The sequence below is a fragment of the Leuciscus leuciscus genome (genome assembly GCF_965113295.1).
Source record: "Leuciscus leuciscus genome assembly, chromosome: 15".
Classification (NCBI taxonomy): Eukaryota; Metazoa; Chordata; class Actinopteri; order Cypriniformes; family Leuciscidae; genus Leuciscus; species Leuciscus leuciscus.
Window position 1 is genome coordinate 27,205,473 of NC_138739.1, and position 13,493 is coordinate 27,218,965.

Below are 13,493 nucleotides of genomic sequence, written 5' to 3' on the forward strand. Positions count from 1 at the left end.
TAAAGCCGTATTCCTCCCTTAAACCATCCAATTCTTTGTTCCCGCTTCAAACGAACAAATGAAAGTAAGCGATGCAATGCCCACAAAAATGGGGACATAAAAATGATAAAGGCCTGCGGGACCTTTATTCAACCCTGTTTCAGGACTAGCATTGATGTTACTGAATGGAAAATGTTAACATACCACTAAAAGGGTCATTGATTGTGGAAATGTAGAACGTTTTGTTCATCACATTGAGTTTCAAAATATTCAGATTGTGTTTAAAATGCCACGAATGATCATGACTATTATTTTACATAATGTGTGTAAACAAAATGAGACAGTATAACCTAAACCAAATTGAAAAGTGATAAAATGGGATGGAAAATTGTTTGACTCTGAACCTCGTCCATTTATCGTGAACAAAAGTCAAAGTTCTTCTTTTTTTTTGAGGAATCGTATGCCTTTTTAGTGTTTTAAACAACCATCAACCGATCTTCGTGTGAGTTATGGTCAATGAGAGGGCCAATGTAAAATCGAGTGAGGAAATGGCTTTATCGACGCCCCGTTATGACCAACCTTCCCGTCGTGTAACGCCGCTCGAGTGTCTTTGTGTGTGTGTGTGTGTGTATGTGCGTGCGCTGGTGGGCGGTGGAAGAAAGATGAAGAAGTTGAAAAGAAAAAAGAATCATGTTGCATATCAAGCGGTTTATTTTCCTGCATGGAATGGTGAACACAAAAAGATGCCTAGATGCATTTATAATAGGGGCATCCTTTGGCTGTCTATGTCATTGTCTTCTGCCTAAAACTAATTTTAAAATGCATAAAAACGCTCTCTTCTTACCAACATCCTCAGAATTATCTAGATTTAGCTTCATCAACACTGATGCAACAAATAACCTTCAAAACATACAGCATACTTGTAACATCCATTTACAATGGGGTTTTCACCTCGGCATCCTACACTTTTCAAGTATAGGAGTACTTCTATACCATCGAAAGAAGAAATAAGTCCTTAAATACATACAAAAAGGAAAGCAAAAAAAAAAAAAAGAAGGAAACAGGAAGTTTTCAACTTAAATCCAGTTCCCCAGACAAACAAAACCAGTTCTATTTATGTGGCCTTAATACAAACAATCAGAAAATTCACAACACTAGTTTTTCCTCATTTAATCAATGTTACAAAAGTCCTGCATTATAAAATAGGGCAGCTTTAAAATCAGTGTAATTAATAAAACTATACAATATACAAACATCAAATCTCCCATACTCAGGTGCGTCCGCCCTAACTCTCGTATCTAATCGATTCGGTTTGTTCGCTTCTCCCGCGTCTTCTCCAACGTTGTACCAAAAAACTAAATTACACACACAACACGAGAACAAAACAGACTGCCCAAACTATTGCTTGAAATTCTTTTTCTCTTTTTTTTTCTTTCTTTAAAAAGGGTGCAATTTTGTCATTATCTTACACACACAGCCAATCTTGCTGATTAGATGCCAGGCTGCTCTAAACAAGGTTTTTGTGACAAAAAAAAAAAAAATATCCGTGCAATCATGTTTCCCTTCGCTCTTTTAAGCCCTGGAAGCTTCTCTTTTTTTTGTAAATTTTTTTCTGTATTTTTTTCTCAATTATCACAATTGTCATTATTTTATATTTAGTGCAGACGATTAAGAAAGTAATGCCCAACTCATTTCTAAAAAGTAGGCAAGAACAATGACAAAAAAACAAAACAAAAAAATCACACTAAAAGAAACAAAAAAAACAACAACTCACACAAGTGTAACTACTAAACCATCACATCAGATGCCTGGGAAACTCATTCCCATCATTTTCTTTTCTTAAATGATATATGCAATAGAAAATAAACAGGTAAACAATTAATATAACATGGAACTTCGTCAAAATGTACATAAAAACTGGGCGTGTTTTTTGTCCTGGACGTGTTCGCGCTTGTGTGTTTGTGATGGAAAGGAAGTTTCCTCCTTTTTAAGGCTTGATTATGACCGAAAAAAAGGAAAACGTTTATGAAGTGAGGCTGATCAATGGCGTTTTCTCGTGTCACGGGTATGAAAAGCACACTGACCTGTCAAGTGCTCACTTTGGTGGTAAAATAAAAAATGACTATATGAGTGCAAGCAAGTATTGCATATTCTTTTCCTCATTATTCATCGCTGGGAATGAAAAACAAAAAACAAAACAGGAAGACTGAAAAGAAAAAGTAGTCGTCGTTTCGAAATTGCAGCAACATCCAGAAATATCAATACAATAGTGTTAAATCAGAGAAAAAGGGCTTGATGACATCAAAACCTCTGTTGGTGAGTGATTGACTTTCGACTGATCGAAGTGAAAATGATGGGACTTTCGAAGCATTGGACGACCGATAGTGGCGAAATGTAGTTAAATGGAGAGTAATACTGTGTATTGTCATTAGCAAACGCCGCTATTAGCGCTAATTTCACTGGTGGGGTGAAAATGTGAAAAAATAGTCTCCACATTACAGCTTGTGCAATAACTCAGAACTAGACCATCGCTCAAGGCACATCGATGTGGAATTGTTCGTGCAGTTTGAAAAGACAATGAAGTGCGTACGTCGCTCTTGAGACATGAAAATGATTGTTCTGACGGGAATAAAGGAGGAAGGGAGACGACAAGCTGAGAAGAGTCAGAGAGATGTTTAGCTGGTTGATTGTGAGAACAGCAGTAAAAATACCCTTTTTTAAGGGACCAAACAAATAGTTGATCGGCAAGTGCCCGATGTTGGGATTACAATATTTTTCACACTACTTTAACTCTACGTAATCTATGTAAAAATTTGTCACTAACACTAGAACATGCAGATTATTATTATTATAATTTTTTTTTTTTTTACTTTACTGAGCTTTGATCGACGGTGGATGAGACTGTAAGTGTGTATATATATATATATATATATATATATTTCGTACAGGAAACGAACAAAAACTGAAAAACAACTAAATTTCATGCAAGGGAAGCTGGATGCATTTTTTTGATCTTCACATTTTTGCGCAGCACCTTCGAAAGTGTTTGCGAGGAAGTTGGTTCAGTATTTCGCCCCTTGCTTTTTACGTGTTTCCTTGCGTTCATGATTTCGCAAACTGCAAATTTTCTGCGTACATTATGTGCTTGGTTAAATTAAAACAATTGCTGTAGCGTTTTGGAAACGAACTAGCAGGAATCCTAAAAACAGTGATATTTCTTAAAGGGACATTTGTTCTACAATGCTAAGAAAAGATGAACAAACAAACACATAAAAAACAACAAAAGAAAAATCAATTACAGCTCCCCTTATTTCTCACAAGGCTTTGTTCTATTTTTCCTCTTTACGTGTTTTTTTTTTGTTTTTTTTACCCCGATATTTTAGAGTCCTGGAGGTGTGAACGGACTAGGAAGAAAAATATATATATTTATATATATATACTTTTCAACAATCGCTTCAACGATCTATCTTACAAAGATATTTAACAATCCAACATCTACCCAACAAAATTGCACTTTCCTCAATTCAGTATTCACTGTTAACCTTTTTCTTGAAGTTTATGGAAGATCAAACCTTCACTCGGCCCTTGGTGTGCGACAGACCTTCTGCTGGGGTTTAGTAGAAAGAATCGCAATGATTTTTGTACGAAAAACACAAAATATGAACATGCCTCCAAGTGGGGAGATCTCCCATTAGTATACTGTAAAATGACCTGTTATCAAACATCACTGTTCATGACTTCTTCATCGCCTGCCCCAAAATGACAAAATAAAAGCAATAGAAAAAATGGGAGCGAGGGGTTCGGTTGAGTCCTTGAAAGGGTTCTTGATCTGACATGGTGTTGATGGTGGTGGTGATGATGGTGGAAGGGGGAGGAAATGGTCCTGGTCAGAAGACGCAATGGAGATTTTAGCTGGTGGTATATCTGACCCAGGCGAAACCTCCAACGTTCACGATACGAAACCGGATTGATCCGTCAAAACACGAGTGATTGAAAGGCAGAGCTCCGACCTCCAGGTGGTTTTGGGTTCGCGACCCTTGGCCGCAGACCGTGTTTGATTCGAAACGCCTCAGACTTCTCTTTAAGACCACAGGCACAGATGCGGGAAGCTCTTTGATTGTGTCATGTTACGTTTTCCTCGTCTATCTGTGAGGGTAAACCAAAAAATACAAAACAAAACAAAACAAACAAACATAGAAAAAAAACGTGCACGTTTCCGAGAAAACAAAGCTCTTGTTTTTTTTTTTCGAGCTCCACCCTCAGAAGAGCTGGACAGCTACTATATATGAATATAGGCATGTAAACCATACATATGGAAGAATACATATGGACTATATAGATATATAGTAAGTGGGTGTAAGCGCGTTGAGTCGGTTCCTCTTGTTCCAGGGCTTGGCGGGGTTCTGCTGGAGCCATGCTGTGGGTCTGTCCAGTACTGGGGCAGCAAGTGGCTTCTCTCTGTTCAGACTGGTGTACATGTTTGCGGGTCGTACTCAGGGGAGACAGAGGGGGTGGTCGTGTGACCTCGGGAGCGGCCGGTCCGTGTCGGGAGTCTTTAGCCCAGGTACCACTGCAACGAGACAGAGAGGAACAACATTGGTGAGGTTTGGTGTGCAAGTTAACCATTCAATGATTTCAATGAACAAGCAGTATCATCAACGCCGAGTGAACGATACAATGACTTTCAATGGTGTTAACTGGCTAATTTCATTCATTTTTGGGCTGCAATCTGACCTTTTTTTAAAATATATTACTTTTTTATTTTTTATTACACTATCATTCAAAAGTTTGAGGTCAGTAAGATTTCCATTTCAAATAAATGCAGCCATGATGAGCAAAAGAGACTTCTTTCAAAAGCATAAAAATGATCCCAAACTTTTGAACGCCACAGTGTATTTTAGTATTTTAATAAAAATGTAATTATTTTTTTAAATAATGCATCTATTATTAAACAGAAATATTTTTTATTTTAGCATTTCAATTTTTACATTTTTTAAATATTGTTTATTAAATAAAGTTCATTTGTGATATACTTGTGATATGTAAAGCTATAAGAAAGAGAAAACGTTACTAAAATGCTGTTTGATAATAAATAGAGTAATATAGTTTTACCTATCTTATTTACTTTCTTAATACATGTTCCTGGTTTTACTGTGCAGGATTCACCAGTGCATGTTAATTTAAAACTATTGTTTTACCATATCATCACCCTTCCAGCTACCTCTCATACACAGTAAAGATCACTAAAATCAAGCCCCGACCAACATTTTCTCTCATTATACACTTTAAGAATTACAGCACACCACAGAAGTCAAATCAATTGTGAATGCAGTGGTTGTAATGTTGACTAAGATTCCCCCAAACCTTTTGTTTTGACTTTCTTTGGCGGGTTTAATGCTTTTTATAACCTGTAATTCACACCCTGAACATCAGTACGTGTAATACACTGCCAAAAAGAAAATCAGAAAATGCTTGTTCTTTTCTTATGGGATCACTTATGTCTCGTGTATCAGGTCTTAAGATGGTGCTTGACTCTGTGAGGGCTCAGCTCAACAACATTTTCTTTTCCTTTTCCCGTCCATCTCTGAATGCCTTTGCAGCACTTTCCGCCACACGGCGTCTGTCTGTAGACTGGAGTGGTGAGGTTAGCGAGCTGCACCCTGTAATCCTTCAGTGAAATGGGCTTATTGATTGCTGTGCTCCATTGTTCACGTTTCCAGCAAGTGAGCAAGTGTCGTTCGGTGCTCGCCCACTTTTTCACTCCGTTCTCCCCTCCCCTTTCCAACTTCCCTCCTCCCACCAAGTTCAAGTTCATCCTGGTGTTACATCATGTCTGGTTGTCAGGGACAACCAGACAGCCGTATACGTGACTATCATTAGCAAGTCCGGGCCTCGCGCCTCCTTATCCCTCTTTCTTTCTCTCCCTCTCTGATCCCTCTTTCCCTACTCCCTGTCTTACTATTCTCTTCCTGGCCGGCGTTCTGTCCGAGCGATCCGGCCTCTGCTGCAAATACACACGCTATTGATTCAGTGTTAGCAGTGATTCACATGCTCCTCCCACTGCTCATAATGCTTACACACCGTCCACCAATCACCAGCCTTGATTAATTAAGTCCACTGAGTTCTCAGCCAATCATAGAGAAGCACTCAAGGACTGCCTTCTAATTACAAAACAAGACTGCACATTACTGCCCTGCACACAATACTTTCTTGTTTGTTTCTTGTTTTCTGTTATTATTGCGAATTTAACCAACTAATTGCAAACTTTTTGATTCAGATTGAGTGCATTTAATTTAATATTATATAATATTTACATAACATAACTCCAAAAACAGTTTACATATAGTCTGTAAACATATATAATCCTTTGGGGATATTTTGGGGATATTTAATTTAATTTTATCAATCAATAAATTCCTCTTGAAACAAACTTTGTTGTATTATTTTAATTTAATACTGTGAAGCTGCTTTGATACAATCTGTATTGTGAAAAGCGCTATACAAATATACTTGACTTGACTTTATAAAAACATTAAAATATGCATAAACCTACATATTCAGTTTTTATAGGTGCATATAATATCTATATATTAAAACGGGTTATTTGTGAACAGATATAACAGATAATAATGTGCAATTTAAATACATTAATATTGCATTAAATATAATGTCTAGGCTTAATTGAAAGCTTCAGCAGGCTAATGCGGTAAATTATCCAAAGTAGTTAAGAACAATGAAATGATTTGTGAGATTGAGTGGATTCTATCAGGTTGGACATCGGCGTGGAAGGCTCAGGCTTACGGCTCGTTTAAATTCTATTGCTCACCGCAAGCGCAGCGGAGAAACTGGAAGGTTAGTTTTTAATCAATAGAAGTTGCTGAGTCTGGACTTCTGCGCTCCGGTGCAGTGCAGCTTCCTTGTGTCTTTGTCTATCGGCTCGACCGCTCTGAAACTTTCCCTCCCCCTCCCTCCCTCCCCTGTCCTGAGAAGACTTTTGGAGACGGCGTTCTGTAAGCTTCTCTCCGATACTCCCCGTAACTCTGTGGACAGTGGGCTTATGTTACCACACAGAGGGGTGTGCTGACAGCTAGGATTTAGTCTACAGATACCCAGCACGCAGGGGGACCAGACAGACAGACAGACAGACAATATAGAGTGTAAAATTACAACCTGTCATTCTCACGTTTGCAACATGGGTGGTCTTTCATAACCAGAACAAACGCAACTAAATTAAGAGACAAAACTATGTGCATATCATTTAAAAACTATATTTTGACATAACCTGTGGAAACTCAGAGTGGTGCATACTAGATATCCACTAATATTTATTTTTCACAGATCGACCAATGTGATACAGATTATTTTACTGTTAAAGCAAAAAACAGTCAAATAATAGACTACAACACATATTGTGAATATTATCAATGATCACTATTATGATTATGATTATTAGTAGTAGTAGTAGTAAAATACTACAACTACAAACAATAACCAATTATGTATAAAAGTGTGAACATCTGTGAAAAATAAAACTAGTGCAAAACTTGCCCGTAGCACAAACGGTGTGGGTTTATGGTTTTTTTCAAATCCCAATCCCTAAGTATAATCAATAATAATGATGATTCTTGTCTTAGCAAGCACCACTAATGAATCTTTTCATTGGCTCTCTGCAAAAAAAAAAAAAAAAAACTTCTCAAAAGTCCTTTGCGGTGATGTGGAACGCTGTGCCAGAATAATTAAAGTGGTTTCACACACACACACACACACACACACACACACACACACACACACACACACACACACACACACACACACACACACACACACACACACACACACACACACACACACCCGTATCAGTTTTATAGACTCTCAACTAATGGATGATGGTTAGATTTAATTAGGGGTGACAGAACTTAGACTGGTGTAAAAACGCACGCGGAATAAAACATCAAGTGTAAAAGGATCACTTCCTAACAACAACGGTTGCATTGTGGGATAGCTTATCTTGACACTGGGAGGCTATGTGAGCATTGAGAGACAGAGCACAACGAAACAACAGCAATCCCAGACCTCGGTATCTCTTCCTTTATCTCTCAGGAGGACCAAATCGGGAAAAAAGCGAGAGCGGCGGTGAAAAAAGCATGATTCAGCGTAAAAAAATGAACGAAACCGTAGTATAAGGGAGAGCCAGACATCCTGAGGGGCAAACATGAAATGATCCGTGATCACTGCGGAAGTTTGTGCGACTGACGACACCTCGGTCTGTTAAAACAACCACACAAACATCATCTCTGATTGGCCTCTTAATGGAGCGCTTCTTATTCCTAAAGGTTCTGTTTGGATGGAGCTTCAAGCCACCCACACAGAGTCAACGGGTGTATGTGTTCGCTTTGGCAGAAAGGATATGTACGCGATTAAGTCATTTCCATGCAACTACAATGACGTACTGGCCTGCGGTTAGCATTAGCTATAGAGCCATAGAGGGTTGATGTGGGGTTTTGAGATGTCCTTTTCCCAAATGAATTGTACTTTTGAACCGTCTCTTTTTAACGATTCAATTGAGAGCTTGTGAGTCAATTGGCTGTAAGGGAGAACCTCACTTAAACAAGTGTTTACTGAGAACTTTAGAAGAGTATCGGAAACTGCTGTGAATCGCAAGTGTGTAATAGTGACGCAAGGATGCATCCATTTTTGTGGCTAAAAATTGGTAGAATTTTGAAAACGCAATACACTGAAGTAGGAATCGTAATGCAACATTTGAGACCATTTATATATTTAATTTGGACAACATTTTTTTTCACACACACAAAGTATAATATTGGTATAAAATATTTTTAAATATAAAAATATTGTAATTATATTATAAATAATATTAATATATAAATGATAACAACACAATATATGTAAGGGATCATGTAGTGCGAGGCGGTTGTTATAGCGAATTCAGCCTGAAGGGGTTGTATTCGCTATAACAACCGCCTCGCTCTACATTATCCCGCTTATTACATGGCTACCCACCAAATAAATCAATAATTTGACACAAAATATTGATTTAAAAACGATTGTATTGCTTCCGCTAAAGAAAATAGTCCGTTCCGTCTCTACGGTTAGAATCCTGCGTCCATAGCAACGCTCTGTTTTTCATGGCAACGGTGTGTTATCCTTAGCAGCGGTCTGTTATTAAGAAATAAGATTCTAATTCTACATTTTATATATTGTATATACTATGTGTGACAGAAATCACACTGCAGTTTTGCTTGGCTAATGTACTAATTAATAGATAATGTACATTTTATATATATATATATATATGTTTAACGTTCATTCAGTTTTTCATTAATTACAAACCAGAACACAATATGAACGCAAAGTTGTACGTGAAAAACTGTTTATATATATATTAGTACTTATACATTATTGAAATATAATTTTTTAATTTATAGATATATTTTTAAATATAACTTGTGAATTATGTATATATACAACATTTGATTTTATGAAGTTAATGTATTAGTTAATGTTGAAATAAATATGAACTAAGATTAATAAATGCTGTAGAAGTATTGTTAATTCTTAGTTCATGTTAACTAAAGTAGTTAACTAATGTTAACAAACGGAACCTTATTGTAAAGTGTTCCCAAAAAATTATATAATTTTTTTAACCAGCTCATTGAAGCAAACCGCTGCAACATGCTTATTCGCCAAAATGAATTGGACCTCTGAGCGCTAGTGGGATTGGTTTTAAAGGATGTACGTCAGCGGTTGTAATTGACGGATAGATAGCTGTAGTCAACCCATCAATAGCCTTAGTGTCCTGTTTGAAAGCCCTCAAGGTGAAAGCTGTATTAATGTAATGAAAGAGATGGGCGGAGGGGAAGGAACATCATGCAAATAACACACATTGAAGCACATCTGTTATAGCGATATAAGGTAAGACACGCAGAAACAGACTTCAGAGAGAGGAAAAGGAAGGAGAAAGGAAATGAAATGCAACGGTAACGGTTAATAGACTTAGAGACAGACTGCAGCTGAGTTAAAGGGATAGTTCACTGAAAAACTCATTCCAAACATGTATGACTTATTTTATATTCGATGCAACACAAAAGACAAGAAATTGGGAGCGAAGCTTTCACGCTTTAAAAAGGAACCCTAAAAGTATCATAAAAGTGATCCATACGTCTCGCGTGATATGTAAGTCTTGTGCTAACTTTGTTCGAGAAATTGGTAATTGCGAACAAATCATTCTTTTGAATCAGACCTTTTCATTGAATCAGGTGATTCAGTTCACAAAACTAGTCTGAATGATTTGTGAATAAACCATTCTTTTGAATTGAATCTTTTCATTGAACAAACAGTTCATTTGATTCACTTCACAAACAATTCTGAATGACTTATGAACAGATTCTCTTGAGGTTTCTCGAACAAAGTTAGCTTATGATTTCTGAAGACGCGGAATATATCACGTGAGTCATATGGCTCACTTTTATGGTTCTTTTTATTGAATCTGTTGATTCAATTCACTAATGATCCATTCACAGCTCACTGGAGGTGAAGATTTTCAGTGAATAACAACTTGATTCCTTAAACAAAAGTAATGTTCAGCTTCTGAACACTTGGAATATAGCAGATAAGTCGTATTTTTGGAAGTTTGAAAGCATTAATATGCAACCAGCACATTCTCTGAAATGAAGTCATACAGGTTTGGAACAACGTGACAGAATTTTCACATTTGGCCAAACTATCCCTTTAAGACCAAAAAGGAGTTAAAAAGTTGGGAAGGGATCGAGAAAGTTGGGCGTGAGGATTAAGGAAGAAGGATCAGAAGAGATAGAGCGACAGAAACGGGGTGCTGGGAATCTTGGTCTGGTCCTTTAACTGGCTGTCAATGGCAGGAGTAATCTCATCAGGTCGGAGGAGTGCTGAGTCAGCGGCCGCGCTAAAGTGCCTGAGGATGAGTGTCATCTCAGAGGAATTCAGCCTCATGTAATGCAAACCAGCCCGGGCCTGGAGAGCAGTGCTTATAAAAGCCATCTCAAACCCAAACCGCCCAGCCACGTATTACAGCTCCCCACGGGACCCCGCAGACATTTACTACATTATTTATTTACATTTTGCCATCAGACGCTACGGGGGAAAAAAAAGAAAACGGAGAGCGGCAGTCCATTAGACGACCCCAAACAAACAGCTCACACCTGAGGGGGATATAAACATATTCATGTTGTTTATTATTAGAGCGTGGCAGCGGCGATGTTCGCAGGTGTGAGGGAAACAGTCGCTCTTCTCTTTCCCTCTCCAGATTTGTGGAAGCCTGTATGCGTTCCGACAGAAACAGGAGCCTGTGATTTTCTGGGGTGTGACACGGAGCATAGAGTTGAAATCAATCTTGGGTAATTAATTTGTGTGTCCGGCAGTCTGGCGCTCTGCCCTCTTCTGGCTTCGGGAAGAAACGCATGTGGCAAAAATCTGTGAAAATTTGTTTAAACAGCACTATTAAGGAGGCGTCGCTTTCCCTGCAGCCTTTTGAGGTTTCTTTGTCTCCGGAATGAACGTTGATTATGAATTCGAGTAATAATCGTTAGGCGTGTTTTGCGGGGACATCTCCGCAGATGCTTAACTATGGCAAATTGACGTGGAGGACAAGAGTCAATTACTGATGTTATCTCTCCCGCATGCTAACGTTTATAGGAAGCGAATAAAAGCCAAGGGTGCCGGCGTTCTCATCCCAGCCTCTATGGGGCCGATTTACTGCCTGCGTTTGTGTGTGTGTGTGTGTGTGTGTGAGTCACACTGCAGTGCCTATCTGCACTCCCCATCACACTCAGTTCCTCCCAGCACGTTCTGATTAAAAACGCTGTTTATGAATCATTGCTTTATCTGCACCGCTTCGGGACCGGGGTCAGGCAGCAGTCCCTGCACGCGTCACAATTAAACACAGATTACGGGCCTGTGCACGTTTTTGTTCGCAAGTTTGATGTGATTTATTGATCATAATTGATTAATTGTTGGTTTCGTCAAGCATGCATGCAGATCTGCCTTAAAATATTATCATTAACTAAAGCCATACAAAAAATGAAATCAAAATATAAACAGAGCAAAACTGCAGTGTGATTTCTGTCCAACCCAATAATATATTGTATACATTATATAACTATATACAAATTATGCATATATGCATTTATGTTGTATGTATATATATATATATATATATATATATATATATATATATATATATATTAATAATAATATTTTCAATTATTATAGTTACATAATAATATTATAATATCACCTAGGAAGGATAATAAATAATTTTTATTAAATATATAAAATAATTAATAATGTTAAGTAATTTTATATTTAGATAATCAAGCAAAACTGCAGGCACATTTATGCCTATAATAATCATGCATGGTTAATAACCTACATTATACAAATGTTTTGGAAACTAAAAAGTGGCCCCTCGGTTTGAACAGGCGTGACGCTTCTGGTCCCAAATCCTCGTCCGTATATCTCTGCATGTGGTGCCAACCTTTCCATCTGAGAGGGCAAGCGCCAACAGCTCCCATGGCAGCAAACCCCTGAGGGCGCTGCCACCCTCCCACCACCCTTCTCTTTCATTCCCGTCCCCTCCTCCCATGGCAGACCCCTCCATCATACTGTCCCGTCTCTCGCTCTCTGCCTGGTTACCATGGCCGGGCCGCTAGGAATGTTTACAGTTAGGGTCACATCATTCTTGTCTGCCCGTCACTTTCGTTCTCTTTTATACCCCACCCCCCGAAACACGCCGGCCACCGCGGGTAACTTTTGTCCTCCCCGCCCCAGGGTGGTCCGTACCAGCTTATGAGGCCAATGAAATGGTGCGACCGAACCCTGCCGTGGGGTCACAGGCTCGTCAATATGGCCAGTCTGAGACTCATACAGTGCTTTAATATAAACTCAAAGTCCAATCACTGTCTGGCTAGACAGAGCCTCAAAGAGTTCACTGACACAGTGGGTGATGGCACTCGGGGGACGTCGCTCGCAGCTGATCTGAGAGTTTCATTGCCCTCGTTTCTATAGGATGACAAAAAGTGGCTTGCAAAAAACCTCATAATGTCTCCATGTCAACTTCAGTCTTGTAGTAAAATGATAATGTTGCTGTTTTAAATAAGTATAATGAATTAAGAAAAGAAGCACAGCTTTACACCTGCCCGCAACAATTAAGGTGTGAAAGGGCTGTTTATTTGTTCGCTTGCAGTTTTACGATGTTAAAAATGAATTGGCTTGAACATCAAACGAACAAACAAACAAGACAAAAGAGGACTGAAAACAAAAGAGTTCGCCTGAGAGCGTTAGTGTGTTACTCACAAACTTAGCAATGACGAAAACAAAAAATGTTTTCGTTAACCAACATAAAAATCAAAACTCAAACTTACAAAACAACAAAAAAACAAAACTGCAACTATAATGCTCCTTACAAAAAAATTCAGATTATATACATTCATTTCTTGTATGTATATATATATATATATATA

At 38.3% G+C, this 13,493-nt stretch overlaps 1 protein-coding gene across 7 annotated transcripts in view; it reads right to left on the bottom strand.

The window, feature by feature from the left end:
• Positions 1 to 667: 667 nt before the first annotated feature.
• The window catches only part of nfia (nuclear factor I/A), a 153,912-nt gene continuing 141,086 nt past the window's right edge, over positions 668 to 13,493 (bottom strand). For all 7 annotated transcript variants that reach the window (XM_082138843.1, XM_082138844.1, XM_082138847.1 and 4 more), the window contains one exon: positions 668 to 4,549. In XM_082138843.1, the coding sequence (XP_081994969.1) occupies positions 4,535 to 4,549 (15 nt within the window). In that variant the 3' untranslated portion in view covers positions 668 to 4,534. The remainder of the gene's footprint in view (positions 4,550 to 13,493) is intronic.